Source organism: Schistocerca americana, chromosome X, assembly GCF_021461395.2.
Source record: "Schistocerca americana isolate TAMUIC-IGC-003095 chromosome X, iqSchAmer2.1, whole genome shotgun sequence".
Classification (NCBI taxonomy): domain Eukaryota; kingdom Metazoa; phylum Arthropoda; class Insecta; order Orthoptera; family Acrididae; genus Schistocerca; species Schistocerca americana.
In genome coordinates, this window is record NC_060130.1 from 764,909,679 (window position 1) to 764,929,786 (window position 20,108).

The 20,108-nt window shown below is 36.6% G+C and overlaps 1 protein-coding gene across 4 annotated transcripts in view; it reads left to right on the forward strand.

Annotated features, from left to right (window-relative positions):
* LOC124556708 (BET1 homolog) overlaps positions 1-20,108 on the forward strand; it is a 37,499-nt gene continuing 17,391 nt past the window's right edge. The window contains exons 1-2 of one of the 4 annotated variants that reach the window (XM_047130694.1): positions 1-120; positions 16,164-16,229. In XM_047130694.1, the coding sequence (XP_046986650.1) occupies positions 16,211-16,229 (19 nt within the window). In that variant the 5' untranslated portion in view covers positions 1-120; positions 16,164-16,210. The other 3 variants (XM_047130692.1, XM_047130691.1, XM_047130693.1) reach the window with 3 other exon arrangements.

The following is a 20,108-nucleotide window of genomic DNA, read 5'->3' on the forward strand; positions in this document are numbered from 1 at the left end:
CCTAGAAGAGAGTACCCGTGTATACTACTACAGCCTTGCGTCTGATAAGAAAAGAATTCCTGTACAACTCTCTTGTTAATCAACTCTTTCGTTATTTTTCCGAATAACTGCCCCTATAAAGTACGCAATGGCCAGAGTATCATATTTCAGTGAGTTGTACGAGGCATAAAATACATAAAACAAAAAACAATCTAGAAAAAAAGTAAGGTTCCGAAAGTTGCTACTTTAGACACAGCTGCTGACAGCGTCGATGTTGTAGATAATCGGTTCTTTCCGTGGAAGTTCGGGATCTTGGAGACAGTAGGGGTTAGCCACGAGTTGGAACAGGTGATCAGCTGATTTCCCACATTGTATGTCTTTTCAAAGAGGTTACTTTGTGTGGACGTGTCTATGACAGCGTCACTGGGGGTGTTTTGAAACAGTGTTTGTGGTAAATGTTAAAGGTGTAGTGTTTTCATCTGTAAGCATTCGATTAATATTTGCGAAGTGTTTACAAACGTATTGGTGACCAGGTTAGTAGCGCGTTATGCGTACTAAAACATGAAACATTTCAAATATTTGCAGCGACTATAAAGTTTTTGTTTGGAATTTTTCTTTGAGCGCGAGTTACGTGTTTGAACCAATAGTGAAACTTTAATCCGAACCGTTCTGCTTTAGATAGTATATAACCTGCTTTCAATTTCAAGTGAAAACTTGTAGAGTCACATACTATACGATTACTGTTCACCGGAACAGGCTGACGCAATCGAAGTCTAAAGCCTGTCGCTTAAACGCTGGCACATTAAAATCTGCAACGAATGTGAAGTTCTGTATAGAGTGAAATAAAAAGCGAGAAAAGTGTGGTGCTTGATACGCGAACAAGTGTTGACATTTTTATCTTCAATAAGAGTGAGTTTCCTACCAAGAGTCTGTATTGTTTGGATCGGGTTCTCAGTTTTTCTCTATGAATAGGATTCCACTTTAAATTGTGATTGTCTGTATAATTCGTCAGGTGAAGTGAATGCCACTGTGGATTAAGTAAGGTCAAGCCTGCTTCCTATCCATGGTTTTCTTTGTGCTGATATTTCTCTTACGCCATATGATCCCTTCAGTTATAATACTGTTTAGGAGTAATTCTTTGAATTGTTACACAAATGATCTCTCTCGCAAGGAAGTTGCTTTTTTAAGCCAACAGTAATATCTATACGTACACAATACTGAAAATGGTTACAACTGGTTTAATGTAGTTTGTGACTCCATGTAATTCCATTCAATCTAATTTTCAATGTTGCTATCTAGATTTGTATGGACTTGGTACAGACATGGTTACTGTATACAGAAATTAAATTTGAACTTGGTGTATGTCTGATTTTACTATCAACTAATGCTTAACATCCTATTTTCGTAGTCATTTTGACTTTGGACGCTTTAAATGATGATATTGTACACACCAACTACGGGAAATGAATATTTGCAAATAACAACCCACAAACATAAGTTATATGTAATTTGTGAAAGACTCTGAAAAAATGGATTAAGAAATGACATTGTTAATGCTAATAGGTGATTCACAGAGACCCGTAAGAGGGAGATTGGGACACATATTCAGGTATCGAACACAAGTGCAATGATGTATCTTCTTGTCATTTTGAACTTTTTAATTCTATGGATGTCCTGGAGGGTGGTCTCTCAGATGTGTAAAGAAGTCAGATATGTGTATTTATTTTAATTATAGTGTATTATTGCAAAGTGACTGTACTCACTGTATTACAGTGTTAACTGTAAATACAAACTAACCTAAAACATCAGGTTTAAAAGATTCTGTGAAGATGCTCTTCACCAGAGTAGGGGAAGTTGACCAACAGAAAGTAGTGTAATAATTTAATTCAGCCTTCAAGTCCACTGCTTTATCTACATGGCATTAATTTTCTTTGAGCAATTGTTGAATCCATGGGTACCATTGCGTTCAACTCCTTTTTGTACTAGTGTTAGCTCCTTGGTGTCTTTGTAGTGCTTGTTTATGGCCCAAGGGGTCCAATTTAGTTAAAGAGACATTGTCAATGACAAAGGAGATCAACAAATATGTGTATTATGAAGTAGTTGTCAGAATACCGAGTTTTATGAAGAGACCTTTGCATAATGTTTCAGAGTTCATAGCAGATATAATTCTTATATTGTTCTTCTGTATTTTGAAAATATTTTCCCTGTGCATCTAATTTCCACAGAAAATGATTCCATAACTCATTGTGAATGGAAATGTGCAGTTATATTAAGTTATCAGGCCACTAGGAACATAATTATACATTGAAGTATACTGAGGTGACAAAAGTCATGGAATAGCGATTTGCACATACACTATGTGATCAAAAGTATCTGGGCACCCTCATAAATATGTTTTTCATATTAGGTGGATTGTGCTGCCACCTACTGCCAGGTACTCCATATCAGTGACCTCAGTAATCGTTAGACATCATGAGAGAGCAGGAATGGAGCCTTTCGCAGAACTCACCGACTTCGAACGTGGCCAGGTGATTGGGTGTCACTTGGGTCATATGTCTGTACGGGAGATTTCCACTCTCCTAAACATCCCTAGGTCCACTGTTTCCGAAATGATAGTAAAGTGGAGATGTGAAGGGACACTTACAGCGCAAAAGCATACAGGCCGACCTCATCTGTTGATAGACAGACCACCAACAGTTGAAGAGGGTCGTAGTGTTTTATAGGCAGACATCTATCCATACCATCACACAGGAATTCCAAACTGCATCAGGATCCACCGAAGGTACTATGACAGTTAGGCGGGAGGTGAGAAAACTTGGATTTCATGCTCAAACAACTGCTCATAAGCCACACATCATGCTGTTTAATGCCAAATGACTCCTTGCTTGGTGTAAGGAATGTAAACATTGAACAGCTGAACAGTGGAAAAACTTCGTGTGAAGTAACAAATCATGGTACACAGCGTGGCAATCTGATAGCAGGGTATGGGTATGGTGAATGCCGTGGTGGTGTTATGGTGTGGCTGTGTTTTTCATGGAGGGGGCTTGCACCTCTTGTTGTTTTGCGTGACACTATCACAGCACAGGCCTACACTGAAGTTTTATGCACCTTCTTGCTTCACACTGTCGAAGAGCAATTCGGGGATGGTTATTGCATCTTTCACCATGATCAAGCACCTGTTCATAATGTACGGCCTGTGGCGCAGGGGTTACACGACAATAACATTCTTGTAATGGAATGGCCTGCACAGAGTCCTGACCTGAATCCTATAGAACACCTTTGGAATGTTTTGGAACACCAACTTCATACCAGGCCTCACCGACTGACATCGATACCTCTCCTCAGTGCAGCATTCCCCAAGAAACCTTCCAGCACCTGACTGAACGTATGCCTGCTAGAGTGAAAGCTGTCATCAAGGCTAAGGGTGGTCCAACACCGTAAGAATTCCAGCATTACCTATGGAGATCGCCATGAACTTGTAAGTCATTTTCAGCCAGGTGTCCGGATACATTTGTTCACATAGTGTATACAGATGGTGGTAGTATTGTGTATACGAGGAATTAAAGGGCAGTGCATTTGGGGAGCTGTCATTTATACTAGTGTGATTCACGTGAAAAGTTTTCCAACATGATTATGGCTGCATGACAGAAATTAACTGACTTTGAACACAGAGCTAAGTGCATGAGACATTTTGGAAATCTTTAGGAAATCCAATATTGCAACATCCACAATGTCAAGAGTGTTGCAAGAATACCAAGTTTCAGGCATTACTTTTCATCAAGGACAGTGCAGTGGCTGCTGGCCTTCACATAACGACTGAGAGCAGGGGAGTATGCATGGAGTCCTCAGTGCTAATAGACAAGCAACACTGCATGAAATACCCACAGAAATCAGTATGTCATGTACAACAAATTTAATCATTAGAATGGTGTGGCGAAATTTGGTATTAATGGCAGCAGACAACCGACTCAAGTACCTTTGGTAAGAGCGTGACATAGCTTGCAGTGCCTCTCCTGGGCTCGTGGCTATACAGGTTGGACCCTAGACGATTGAAAAACCGTGGCTTCGTCAGACGAGTCCCAATTTCAGTGGGTAAGAGCTGATGGGAGGATTTGATTGTGGTGCAGATGCCATGGAGCTAAGTTGTCAACAAAGCACTGTGTAAGCTTGTGGTGGCTCCATATGGGGTGGGCTGTGTGTACATGGAATGGATTGGGTTTTCTGGTCCAGCTGAAATGATCATTGACTGGTAATGGTTATGTTCAGCTACTTGGACACCATTTAGAGCCATTCATGGTCAGCATGTTCCCAAACAATGATGGAATTTTTATCGATGACAATATGCCGTGTCACCGAACCACAGTTGTTTGCAATTGGTTTCAAGAACATTCTGGACAATTCAAGCAAATGATTTAGCCATCCATATTGCCTGATGTGAATCCCATCAAATGTTTATGGGTCACAATCAAGAGAGAAGTTTGTGCACAAAACCGTGCACCAGCAACACTTTTGCAATTCTAAATTGCTATAGAGGCAGCATGGCTCAATATCTCTGCAGGAGACTTATGAATGACTTGTTGAGTCCTTTCCGTGCCAAGTTGCTGCACTATACTGGGTGAAAGGAAGTCAAACATGATGTTAGGAGGTAGCCCATGACTTGTCACCTCAGTGTATATAGGGTGTCCCAGAGGAATGGTCAATATTCAGCAATGTGACAGCAACTACCATCCAAAGCAGAAAAGCCAGTGAACATAGGCTCTGAAATGTGTATCTTAAGATCTAGGAGCACTTCAGCGTTGATATTGTGAAAAAATCTCTTCTACTGCAAGCTCTTTGCTTTCCACGTTTTGTTAGAAGGTAGTATGGACCAAAAAAAGAAAAAATTGTCTAGTAAACATGGGCTCTAAAATGCATACCGTAAGAACTGTGAGCATGGGTTCAGTAGAAGAGGTGCTTTTCACGGTAGCAAAGATGAACAAGTGCTCATAGCTTTTAAGATATGCGCTTTAGAACCTATGGTTACCAGAGCTTTTTGCTTTGAATGTTCATTCCCCTTATGTACCTGACTATTGACCATTCCTCCTGGGACATCCTGTATACATTCAGTCAGTTAAGTTTTGATTGTGTGCTAATGTGCTAATAGAGGAGAGTGCCACTATAGGAATTGTGCAGTGGGGGAAGGGGGGGGGGGGTTACGGTACAAGCCTCATACATCACAGACTGCTGTTGACAGATACAAAGTGTGGAAGGAGCAAGGTGCACCTTTCTTGTGCAGTGCAGGTACTATACCTTTGCTTTTTGTGTTGTAACAAGCAGCTTTCTTCATTGTGGATAGTGAGCTTTCTTTTCTGAGAAGTAGATGGCACCAGAAACTCCATCACCCATTTCAGCATAAAGAGTCTGAATACTGCATAATTATATAAAGCACAGTGTTCAATAATGGCTATGACTGTGTCACCATGCACAGTATTATTTGAGTTGAAAGTTTGGTATTGGCTGCACTGGACGCAAAAGACTATCCCCCGCCACTTGTTGTTGCATATAAGCACCAACAATCCTCGATGCTGATTGATTGATTGATTGTTTTTTTTTTTTAATTGGTCCAGTTTTATCATACAGCACAAACTGTAAAATTGTTATTGAATGGGTAAAGGAAAAGCTTCAATAATACATAGTATTAGAAAATAGTAACCAAATAAAAGTTAGATACCTATTCTTAAAATTTAATTTTTAAATAACTTTTTTGCTATGTATTCAGAAATTATTTTAGAGAATAGATCAAGGCTTTATTAGAAATGCCTTTAGTTTAATTTTAAATATTGGGTATGTACCAATTTTTATTTCTTCTCGTATCTTATTATGTGGTATTATACCAATTCACTTATGCTCCTCTGACGGGCTGTCATTCTGTGATATTTTTTATGTATATTTGATTTCCTTCTGGTTCAATAGTGGTGTATATTTTTGTTCCGTAGTTGTTTGCCTGTTTTCAAGAAGATAGTTTCATAAATGAATAAACATGGGACATTCAGAACACCAATCTCAGTAAAATGAGATTTACAGGACTCCATCTTTTTTAAGACCACAAATTATTCTTAGAACTCTTTTTCATACTAAAAACATCTACACTGTGAGTTGAGTGTCCCCAGAAAATGATCCCATATCAAATCAGTGAGTGGAACTGTGCATAGTATACCTGCAGTACTATTGTTTTGCTTGTTATTGACTTTAATATTCTTAAACCATAACACACTGATGAGAGTTCCATAGACAAGTTATTTATATTTGTGTCCCACTTTAAATCTTGCTGAATCCACAGACCAAAACGTTTTGTGACACTTATATTTGGGTATCATTTTCTGATTGTCCTTGAATAGATATTTGGTTAGATGGAAGAAATCAATAAAAGTTGACACACACAGTTTTTTCAGGATTTACAATGAGTTTTTATTTTTGGTGAACCACTCTGAATGTCTTTCCATAGAACTTCCTGCTGTTGACTGCAAGGTTTCTTGGCTGGATCCAGTAGGCAATACACTGGTGTTATCTGCAAATAAGATAGTTTTTTTTGAGATCTCGTACATTCAACAAAATTGTCAACATAAATCAGGAGGAGTAGTGGACCTAAGATTAAGCTTTGCTGTATGCTGCATTTTGTTGGTAATTTGCTAGAAAGGAAAGAGTTGTCTTGTTTTATACTTAGCCTTGAATTCATATTGAACTGATACCTTCTGCCTACAGTTTTTTTTAGGTATGAACACAACCAGCCACATGTTACACCTCTTACTCCACATCTTTGTATATTTTCAAGGAGACTGCTCTGGTCCAGGAGTTGAAGGCTTTTGACAGGTCTAGGAAAATACCTGCAGCTAATTTATGTTGATCAAGGGATTTCAAAGCACAGTCTAAGAATTCAAAAATCACTGTCTGTGTGGATTTAGGCTTTCTAAAACCATGTTGTTGTATATTAAGAGGAGAATATTTATTTATGAAACTTAAAAACCTGTTATAAAATGGTTTTTCATAAAATCGTTTGATAAAAGAGTTTTTGTAGAATTTTTGAGAAGGAACTTAACTGTCACACAATTTGGTAGTTTGATATTCCATCAGAAGAACCTTTTTTTAGAGATGGTGAAACTTTTGCTATTTTGAGAGTATCTGGAAAGACACCAATTTCTGGAGAGAAAGAGGTCGAAAATTTTTGCCTACAGTTTTGCTATGTTGTGAGCACATGCTTTTAATATGAAATCTGGTACTTCATCAAGGGCAGTTGACATTTTATTGTGTAATGACTTAATTTTCCTTACAATTTCATCAGGATTTGTTTGATAAACATTGAGGCATCCGAGATCACTGATTTGCTAGAGAAACTTTGGACTGATCCTTTACAATTTACTTGAATGAGGTCTTCAGCTAGTGAAGTGAAGTATTCATTGAATTTTGTCATGGCTAATTTTGGGTCTGTGGCTTTTGAGTCTTCTGGTGATATTGATACATTCTCTTTTTCTGGTACTGAACTGCAATTCTCTTTCTTTATAACTCTCCACATGGATCATATTTTATTAGATGAATTTATTACCAAACTGTCATTCCACATAAATTTTGCCTCTCAGTCTACTCTGCCATCTTTTGTAGGCTTTAGAATAATCTGCAAACTCTTGGGTACCTCTAAATTTCTTACAACAGTACCACAGAAATCTGTGTTTATCATTGGAAATTTTAATGCCTTTAGTCACCCATTGCTTATTATTGTTAGATTTTACAGTTTGTACTTCTTTTGGAAATGCTGCATTAAAATACATTGAAGAAGCAAAGAAACTAGTACACCTGCCGAATATCATGTAGGGTCCCCGTGAGCATGCAGAAGTGCTGCACCACGATGTGGCATCGACTCGACTAATATCTGAAGTAGTGCTGGAGGTAACTGACTCCATGAATCCTGCAGAACTATCCATCAATCCATAAGAGTACGAGGGAGTGGAGATCTCTTCTGAACAGCACATTCTAGGCATCCCAGATATACCAAGTCCGTCAGAATGCACAATGGACATGAATGGATGCTGGTGATCAGTCAGGATGCTTACATACGTGTCACCTGTCAGACTTGTATCTAGATGTATCAGGGGTCCCATATCGCACCAACTGCACACACCCCAGACCATTACAGAGCCTCCACCAGCTTGAACAGTCCCCTGCTGGCATGAATGTTCCATGGATTCATTACGTTATCTTAATACCTGTACATGTCCTTCCACTTGATACAAATTAGACTAGATTAGATTTACTTTCATTCAAATTGATCCGTAGTGAGGAGGTCCTCCAGGATGTAGAACATGTCAGAAAAACAACAATACATGACAAACATTTACAACTAAAACAAATAAGCTAATGTACCAGTCCACAGGTCCCAAGTGGAATGATCATCATTTTTTAATGAACACTATATGAAAGAGTCATTTTACAAATACTAGTGCACTGAATTTAAAATAAAAAGTTTTTTTATTTATCTATAAGGTAATAAATGTGTAATACAACTACTATAATACTTATTTACAGTGAACACGTTACTGCACTGAAACACACACACTTATTTACAATGAACACATTACTGCACTGAAATTGTGAAGAAGCTGCATTGTACTTACATATATACACACACACAAATCAGTTGGTTCTACTGAGAAATTCATCAATGGAGTGGAAGGAGTTGGCCACCAATGAATCCTTTAGGCTTCTCTTAAACTGAATTTCATTGGTTGTTAAGCTTTTTATGGCTGCTGACAAGTTATTGAAAATGTGTGTTCCTGAATAGTGCACACCTTTTTGTACAAGACTAAGTGACTTTAAATCCTTGTAAAGATTATTCTTATTTCTAGTATTGATTCCATGAATGGTTTGAAAAAGTGATATATTTTTAATGACAAATTTCATTAAGGAATAAATATATTGGGAAGCAGTAGCAATTTGAAACAAGACTCATTTGACCAGGCAACATGTTTCCAGTCATCAACAGTCCAATGTCAGTGTTGACGCGTCCAGGCGAAGTGTAACACTTTGTGTTGTGCAGTCATCAAGGGTACACGAGTGGGCCTTCGGCTCTGAAAGCCATTATTGATGATATTTCATTGACTGGCTCACACACTGACACTTGTTGATGGCCCAGCATTGAAATCTGCAGCAGTTTGCTAAAGGGTTGCAATTCTGTCGTGTCGAATGGTTGTTTTCATTCGCCACCACTCCCGTTCTTGCAGGATCTTTTTCTGGCCGGATCGATGTTGGAGATTTGATGTTTTACCGGATTTGTGATATTCACGGTACACTCGTGAAATGGTCATACGGGAAATCCTCACTTTATTGCTGCCTTGGAGACGTGTCCCATAGCATGTGTACCCACTATAAAACCATGTTGAAACTCACTTGGTGCAGCTGTTGCAGATCTACCAACTGTTGCAGATCTACCAACTGTGCCAGACACTTGTCTTAGATAGGCATTGCTGACCACAGTGCCATATTCTGTAGGTTTACGCATTTCTGTATTTGAATACGCGTGACTATACCAGTGTCTTTGGTGCTTCGGAGTAGTAAAGAAAGATATTTTGAAAACTCATGTAAATTCTATCCACATTATTCTGAATTTAGATGCTTTCCCAATTTTCTTTAGCTTCTAAGAAATTAAGAATTCTAATGTTCAGAAAAAGTTCTTTTTTCAACTCCTTTTTGTGTAAATGTTACTAACCTGTTGTCATTTCTATACACAGCAGCTGCACCTCATGATCACTATAACCCATGCTCAGTACTCTGTTTGTGTATTTGTAACTTGTGTATGAGATGAATATTTGTCAATGATGGAGCCTGTACATTGTGTGAATCTTGTTGGACAGTGTATTGTGGGGATCATATTGAATGTATAGGTCACATCTATCAAAGCATCTCTGGAACCACTGTCTTTGAAAAAATCAGTATTGCCATAAAGGACTATCTTCGTATTTAATGCACTGATCCTGTTCAGCAGAACCTCTAGTTTACTCACGAAGACTAGAAGATTTCCACTAGGTGCTCCATATATGTTAATAATTATGAAATTAAGTTCTGGCAGCTTGGTAATGGAAATTTTGAAGTCTTTTTAATTTGGTCAATATAATTTTTATTGACATCACAGAAATTTATATTTGCTCTTTCACAAAGATAGCAGAGCCACCATATTTGGAGAACTCTTGCCTAGAATGACTTACTAATGCTTATCCTGAGATTAAGATTAGTTTTACTTCATCATTTTGTGAAGTTAATTTTATTTCATCATTTCATATCCAATGTTCAGTAATTCAAATTATGTCTACATTTAGTTTATACTGGAGTAATGCCTCCAACCTGGTAATTTTAGTTGTGAATGACTGAATGTTATGGTGTTACACAACAAAATCTGGGCATTTAGAAACTTTCTAGTTCTTGATCTAAGAGTACTTCTAATACAGCACATACCCTAAAAGAAATTTGGTGTCTTTCTTGTATCTGGCATCTATTTGCTGGTGACAATTAATAGGTAAGAGAACTTCTGGAGCTTGTACAAGTTTTGCTTCATTCTTCTGTGTCCTCTTTGGTTTAAACCGTTTCATAATTTGCATTTGACAGATGACTTGATTATTTTCTTCTGGTTTATACAGTTTAAACCACATGGTAGCATGCATTTGGCCCATGACATTATTGTTTGCAACTCATCTAAAACACTTTGTAATCTTCATTTGTTTGCCATTTATCATTTTTTATTCACTCTTCCTCAAAATGTGAGTACATATTTTTTTGGCTAGCAATGCCTTTCTTGGCACATTTGAATGAAGTCCACGGACGGTAAGAAAACTTCTCTCCAAGCTGCTTATGTCTACAGTAACGAGATTCTTAAGGTGAGTGCATACTTCAATGATATTCTTGTTGCAGCACTAATTTCGTGGTTCACACATCATCAGGGTGGTAAATCATCATGATGTGGGATATTCACAAGTACATTTATGTAAATTAAATTACTTGAACATTTCCTCATTTCTGTAGTAACCTTGTACGTCTTGTTGCTAAAGATGTCATTTGATCCTCCTATTAACATGATAAAATCATCCTCATTCAAACTAGCTATGTCAGTTAATTTTTTTCAGTTCACTATTTCATTCAGTGGAGCCTCTGGCTTTCCAAAACAAGATGCCTTGAAATTACCTGTTCCCATCAGCACTGCAGAAATGTCACAGCCATGAGTATCACCTTTGTGTTCAAAGAAGTGGCATGCATTAATTCTTGTCTTCTTGCATGTCAGTATTTCTTTGTGAGATGGGTGTATCAACAAATAGCAGTAATAAACAATGTGATCCTTACTAGAGATGGAAGTAGAGGCATTTTGTCTGATTTGAAATTTAATAAGCTGTTGCCTTATATTTTACTTGTAGATTTGTACTTTAGGTTAAGGGTTTCACTTGTGTTTTTGTGTCACCAACTTGTGATTACCAAATAAAGCAGCTTGAAAGTAGTTTTTTTTTTTTTACTGATATCTTCATTTGGATGGTCTGTGCTGTATAGTTTGAAATATTTTACTATTTTCTGAACTTCAGCCATGCTGTTTTTTATGTCTTTCTGATATGTGTATTTTGCAAAATAGTGATAACTGTTGATGCAAGCAGTTTTGGATTTGAAATGTCCAGAAGAAAAATAAAGAGAAAGAAATGCGATGAGATTCGAGGTTCACCACAGTATTTTGCTTTTTTTGTGTATGAACATAATATGCACATTTCAGCGACTTCATTTATATACTTCAACATTTCTGAATTTATATTGCAGTTTTAGTTATCTATAAGGAACATAGTATCTAGTATGCCATTGTCTTCCTCCAACCAGAGAACTGACTTTCACAGCCAGTCAAAGGGGGACCCACAGTTTAATATAGAATCTGAATTACAGTGCAGCGTAACAGTTTTCACTTGAACAAAGTATTGCCAGTGGTGCAAGGAGCAACAATTGTCAGAAGAAAGTCTTGTGGTTGACTTTGATTAGGGTCTTTGGTTTTGTAACCTGACACTCAACCACTTGTTGCTATGTACACATATATTAACTTAAAACTTTGGTTCTCGCTACTTCTTTCATCATCCACGCACTCTGTCCAGCTCAACAGTTTTGCCACTAAACACCTTATTGCTTCATTTATTTCTAATTTTTTTCGATTTTGGAGTATTTTACATACTAATGATTGTGGCTTAGTTTGAACAAAGTAAATAATACACATGCTATAGGAAAGTTTCTGGTAGAATGTAAATACTTTTGAATTAAAGGAGACCACTCACTGAGAAGCAGAAGTGTTGAGTTATTGATAGGCACACAGAGAAAAAGGAAATTTACTAAGTTTCAGAGTAATCATTTTTTGAGCTTGAATAAAACAAACACACACACACACACACACACACACACACACACACACATTTAATCCTATTTCATAACAGTTGGGAAGGTTTTTAATGAGCTAGTGTCTGATTCTGATTCCAGTGCACTGAACAGTTTAACTCCCTGGTATGTGTACTTATTAGGAGTCTTGCTTTGTCTGGTCAATAATTTCTTTGTGACACGTATTATGATAATGAAGTTACTGACATCTGTTGCAGCCCTCTTTGTTTTCTTTTGTGTAGAGTAGGCAGTTGAGTATAAATAATGATGAGACTGTCATGATACTCACTTTGTTGGAAAGTGATGTACAGTAGACATTGTTTTTGAAAACATGACCTATGCATCTGACTGCCCTCTTTTGCCCTGGAGGAGCTGTCCCAAATCATTATGCAATATGTTATGTCAATATGAAAAAATGCTAATAGGAGCTAAGCATAATGTTTTCACTCAGACATGCTCTAAATCTTTGTAATAAATATATGACTCTTGATAGTTTAATAATATAAAGTCTGGTGGTGGTTCCATGTTAATTTGAAATCCAAGCGTACAGTAAGCAGTTTAATGAACGTACAGTCGGTGTTAGACTTACATAAACTAAAGTCTACATTTTCAGTTTTATTCAGATATGCGGCTATTTTGCGATCTTTAGCCTGTTATATTTATGACATATTGTATGCAGATTGTTATTTAGATATAAAATGGAAATCACAGTTTGTATGTATGAAATTAGACATGGGAGCATTGTGGACAATCAATACACACCTTTTTCTGATGTTTGCTGCTTATTGGCTTGTTACAGGGTGCATAGCAAACTATTGTCACATGTTTCTTGGAGTAGTGGCAGTAAGAACAGTACTTCCTCAGGCATGTTGCGGAAGAGGTCCTTGCTGTTCTTGCACATTCGTTTGTAATATCCCTTTTTATTGCATTCTTTAGGTCCTTGCTCAGATCTGACACAGAGTCTCATTGGATGAGCCAGGGACGTGTAAATTGTTGATGCAGTTCTAACAGGAAATTCAATCTTGTCAACAGAGTTTTGCTTCAAGCCTTTTTGAAGTGTTGATGGGCATATATGATATACAAATTTATTGATGCAATATTCAGAATGCTGTAAGACAAACACATTGGCTCCATTCATGTTTTCTGACCACAGTTAGTTACAGTAACACTGGCTGCCTTGTCTGGTTGTATGTGAGTACTACTTCTGTCTCTTTTATATGATCTAAATAGAGGCATCATCATGCATGCCTGAAACTAGAGTTAAAAGTCTGTTTGAGCTAGGTTTGTAGGAGACAGCTGTCATATCTGCTGAAAATAAGAAAAATGTTTAGTCTCCCCTGCTGTGGTATTTCAAGTCCGCAAACTCTGTTGGAAGTCCTTTTTTATTTTCTTTATTGTTCCTACAACAGTTAAACCATAATCAGCTTGTAGTTCCCTCACAAGAGGCACACTCACGAACCAGTTGTCCACGGTAATATTTCTGCACGAGCCCTTCATTTTACCTACCAATTGTTCTACAAAATGGTCAACAGCTGCCATCCCATCTGGAGTTGTTCCTTTCACAAGATATGGAATAGCCTTTATCATGTAGTTATTAGCATTACCACAAATCATGACAAGTTTCAGGCCGTGTTTGTTTGGCTTATTGTTCATGTAAACCATAAAAGGATATCTTCCACAAAAGCCAATGAGCTGTTCATCAGTGCTGCAGTAAGAACTTGGCTTATAGTTTGTAATACAGTTAGTTACAAATGCTTCCTGCATATGTTTCATTGATGACAGTTTACTTCCTTTCCTCTGTTCTTCCCTGGTTTCTCTGCCATCAAATCTGGTGCAGTATATTAGGAACATAAACCTGTCTCCAGACATAGTGGCACAATAATAATCACCACAGAAGGTGTTATTAAATACTAATCTAGCATATAGCTGACTATCTTTCATAACAGCTGAGGGACTCAAGATAACAATCAATGCTTGCAATTCTTACTTACAGGTATCCCTTAGTATAGCATTCATTATTTTGTAGTTTTACCGATGTCATTCTATTTGTTCTTAGAACAATCTCATTTTTGATATCTTCAGTCAAAAGGAGGTGGGAGCACCTCAGTGGATGAGGATCAGTGTTTTTTGTGGCTCCAGATCTTTGGTAATATATTTTTAATTGGTATTTTCCCACCTTGCCTAATTGGTTGTGTTTTCCAGTAGTAACATGCTTTCCCAGTGAATTTGTTATTCTCAGTTACTAAAAGAGTAGTAGCCACAGCTTATTCTTCATTATAAGATATAAGAAAGTTACTTCTCGAGCTACTTCTCTTTCTTTTTTTATTTGTAGGTGCAGACAAATCTCTCTTTGTTATGTTTTTCCCTCTTTCAGTCTCTTGGACTCTATATAATGGATTTTCATCTTCATCATTTTCTTCCTCATCTGGGGAAAAAAGTCAGGATCCTCATGACTGCATTGACAATCTAACACATTCTGTCTTCTTCATCATTGCTTAGGACCCTCTCCATTACACTGAAAACACAGTAATATTTAGCCCGCTGATGCTCAGTGCTTACAAATATTGTATGCCACCTTCATAGAGTAAACATTTAAACTGAAATGTTGTTTCACAGATTTATATAGTACACACAAGTGCTAAAACTCCCAAGCATCACACATAACTTCTAACAACCATTGACACTAATGGCACATATTCTCTACATAGACAGATTTTCTATAAACTGTATACGTAAATTTGATGTAGTGAATTTTCCTTTTGATTCAAGCCTTTTTGAAGTGTTGATGGGCATATATGATATACAAATTTATTGATGCAATATTCAGAATGCTGTAAGGCCTTTTGACATTTCAACTATTAGTCATGTCTGCTCCTACTGGATTTCATTTCCTTACTGCATGCTTGAAGCACTTAATGTGACACAGACATATATTGCAGATGATGGTTATTATGGAACTATAACTTGTAGTGTACCACTATACATGCATATTACATAGTATTAGTGTTCTAAAGTTAAATCAGATACTGAAAACTATAAGGTTGGCTTTGCTCTGTTCTTTTAGATCCTCTGTTGCTTCCAGGAGTAATGAATGTGGTATCATTTGTGTAAGGAACAGACATGCATGGTATGATACTGTGCAGGTCAAACACATAAAGTGTAAACAATAAAGGAACAAGCATAGAACCTTGAGGCAACTCTCTTGAAATATTTAGGAATCAAGAGCTTTTATCGTTAAAGTATTCCACCAACTTCCTATTGCCAAATTGTGATTCTGTAAGCAACAGTTCTAAATCTTTAGAGCCAGAGCATCACTACCGGGCTTATTCGTACTTTTCTCCCTTTCCGTCTTTTCTTTCTTTCTTGTTTTTCTGTCTATCTTCCTCTCACCCCTAACCGAGTGATTTAGTACAATGATTAAGACTCTGGGCTCATATTCATGGAAAGTGGGGTTCAAATCTCTGTGTAGTCATATAGATTATATTAGAATCCTTTGAAAATACCACAGCCTATTCTTTTCACTTTGTCATTCCAAAAGAACACGTGTCTTGTCTCTAACGACCTTGATGACGTGTCACACTGTAATTTGTTTTCATTCCTCATCCTCTTCCTCCTCCTTTGTCATATTTTAGAGACTGTCCAATATCATTTAGAAAGCAAGTTGCATACAGGAGACTAATGTTTTGCAAAGAAATCTATTTATTTATTTATTTATGCAATTATTCACAGATTACGTGTTTAATAATTAATTAATAAATTTCAATTTGCAGATTTGGACAAACTGGCGCCAACATTTTCTGGCAAAAAAACACCAAACATGAGGAGGGCACATGCTGGTACAGTATTTTGTTTCAAATCACAATACTAAAGTCGAAAGCATTTTTTTTTTTTTTTGATGCTTTGAGTTGTTGGTGCCTAACCTACATTTTCATGGAAATGAAATATTTAGTTTCAGGGTTCAGCGTTACTGAAAAGTCAGCATACAATATAATGAACATATCTTTCTTGTATTGTGCCTACAAAAGAATTACAAACCATTTAATAAAATATAAGTATAACAGCACCATTTAATAAAGAAATTTGTAATAATACTGTACTTTCAAAAGACTGACTTGTATGAAGGACATCTTGGATTGCCCATTTGTGCTATGTTAGCCACAACATCGTTTATAAAAAAAAGGGGGGGGGGGGACACTTAATTGAGAATCATTACTATGGTTGTCATAGATAAGCATTGGTGATATGTTCAGTGATAAATTTCTTATGAAAATTGTGGTGCTTTGCACTTAGTAATCTCTCCATGTTTATATGCAGATGGGATTGCTAGCATATGTTACACACTTTCACCCAATACAGTTCTGTGGCATAATCTTCTAGGACAATACAGTTAAGTCAACAGATTATGTATTCCACAGAAACACGCATATAAGGATGTCGTGTAAATACAATGGAACATATTGTTGAAACTTTACAGGTTCCTGGGGATTCTTGTACAGAAGTCAATACATTGGGATTAGTAACAAGGACAAATTAAGGCAGAACTGTACAGTTCACTGCCACAATACTAGAAATAAAAACAATTTCCACATGGACAATGTGTCTCTGTCTAGGTTTCTGAATGTAGTGTTACATTCTGGTACAAAAATTAACAACAACTTACTGGAAGAAATTAGGAAGAAAATTGAAAATCCCAGATATTCAAAAACAAAGTAGAAGAATGCCTGAAGAAATTTCAAGCTTGCAGCCAGTCGTCATCAGCTACACTCCATATGTTTCAACTGGCCACCTGCCAGTCATCCTCAGCTGAACCACCGAAGACTGATGGCTAAATTGCAGATGACTGGCAGATGCCCAGTCGAAATCTCGTGCAGTATAAAGTTGACGATGACCGTCTGTGAACCCCAAATTTCTTAGAATACATTTTAAAATTCACAAAGTAAGAGAATACCTCATTAGCCACTCTTGCTGCAATTTATCAGAATATTTGGGCTCAGAACTGTAAATACCACTCTTCAGCTTCTGGCTGTTCATGTATAACTGATTCCTTCCACACTCCTGAAGACTCTCCTTCATGACAAAATTTATGAAACACATTGGGTGGATCAATGAGTCGATAATTTTCATGGCCTAACTTTTACAAATTCACATGTTTTAAATTATATTTAATGAAAAGTTTGCTGTTTCAATTTACTGCAGTGATAGCTGATAAATGTCAGAACAGTTTACCTTTTGCTCATCTGCATTTTTCTTTTTTTAATTTTTGATATAGGCTCTTGAAACTGAGGATGAGAATGTCCTGTGTAGTAATTTTGTTAACAAGAGAGTATGTTATTCTTTTGTGACTATGTCACAGATTATCAGTGTATAATGTGTATTGATGATGAGATTTTTCTTTTTTTCGTCATTCAAAAACTGATCCAGGTAGAAAAACTATGGCAAGGAATTTTTAAAAAGTTATCTTTAATTACCTTTATTTGTTGAGCCAAACGAAAATATAACATGTTTTGCATTCTGCAGGAATCACTGAACAAATTAGGAATTTTTGTAATAGCAGCAACAAGTCTTATTTGGTGATAAAATCTTGGGTTTATTTGTTTCTGAAAAAATGATGCAATTTTTCAGCCATTCCTAGATGACACATTTTCACTTGGACATTCATGTACTTCACACTTGAATAATCATCATTAATAACAAGATTATACATACAGAAAAATCGCTTATGATACGCTACTCACTCCAGTTATTAACATTTTGACAGTTAATTTTCCTGCAAATTGAACAGCAGTACTTATTGAATATGATACTTAATTGTGCTTCCTTAATGGTTCCTGGGTTTGCCTTCTTCACGTCTGCTTGCTGCAAGTGAATGTGATGCTCCATTCTCTCTTGTTTCTTCTAGAACATTGTACCAAGGAATTGTGTTGACTTTTCAGTTTATCACTTCTATAACTAGTATTGTTCATTAGGTTTTAAGAATATAGATTAGATTGATTAAAAGTTTGCTGGAATTCGTATAGATTCCGTAACCTTACATTTAGTTTCACTAATATGGTACTACAGGGTCTCCATGGCATTATTGTGACTTTTATGCAGGAAGTTTCTTTAGGAAATGACTTCTTGTTTAGGATTTGCCTCAATAGGAGATATGCTAACCCTGTTTGTCAAGATATTTTCTAATAGAGGAAAATCAGTAGAAGATTAGAATAAATAAATACCCCAATAATGCCTTGGTATGTATGTATTTATTTACCCATGAAATCATGTCCATGATATGAGATAAAAGACACAACAGTACATAGCTGAATGAGCATAAACCTTTTTGCGATGTAGCTTCCTAAATATATATGCACTTCAAAGGACAGAATATACATACATTTTCATTACATTAGTTTCTAAGCAGTGTTCTTCTTTTTACAATACAAAGTCAACATGGAAATTATTATTATTGAACATTATTTCACATTAATGGTTAATACATTTTGGACAAAATTAAAGTTTTGGAAGACATAGTTTAGTCTCCATAAGTTAGGCATCAGAATGATTTCTCAGATGAATGTTACCACAATCACAGGTGTGATTATCATTCGCATCATGAGTTGTTTTAGAGAGATGTGAGATTCTTATTTATAAATGAAACAGTTTCTACGATGTATATGCATGGGACAGGTAATATTCCCAGTTCTTTAAAGATTGGCTTGATAGGTGTTTGTGGTGGTACTCGTATCATGATCTTGACAATTAATTTTTGCATAACAAATATTTGCTTGTGCATTGACCCCCAGAAAGGAATGCCATTATGAGATTACTGTGTTACCTAGTGCAAAGTACACAGTTTTAATGGTAGTCAAGTCATACCTTTGACTAGGAACTCTAAACGCATAGCAGAGGTTACTCGGTTAACTACTTTTTTTTTTATCTTAGGGTTTTAGTTCCATTGCGAATGTATCCTGTGTCATGAAAGTACTATGTTTTCACAATGTTGCCAGCTCCATTTTCAGTTTTTACTTTAGTTCTTGGCATACGAAATAGATTGCGTGTACTTAAGTTTCTTTTTGTCTCTGACATTTGTTTGGTCTTTAATAGATATATCTTTCATTACATAATCTGCCTTAAAATAGGTAGCAGATGTCTGCTCTTTTCTTTCTTGAGCTATCTTATCCTTGCATCTCTTAGGGCAATACAAGGTTTCACTCAAACACAATTTAGCTGGAACGCGCTTACCAGTTGTCGTTAGCTGGAACACGCTTACCAGTTGTCGAAGCACACGTAACACCTTCCTGATGATTAAGTTTCCTCATACACTTTTTTGCATTGAGCAAGTTTGCAGTTCTTCCTGTGATGAACTGCCTTCTCCTGATAAACCATAATATTTGGTTACATTGTTATCATTAATTTTGTTGGCACTTAAAAATTCTCACCTGCTTCTGAAAAGCAGCACATGGCATTAAAAAAGATAAGATCAAACTTTTCTAAGCCATATCTCAGTTTATTTGGTTATGTGACCAATTGATTATGGCATGTGTGTGCAAGATACAGTCATAGTCCTCCCACAGTACAGTTTACAGAGTTCTGATTATATTACTCTTGTGTTCTGTACTTCTTTCATTGGAGAGAAGACAGTATCAGCATTCTATTTCCTAGTAGCCATCACTTTGCTCCTATTGAAGTTCTCCAGGCATATCTTTTACATTTTTGTGTGGCCTATACCAACCTGT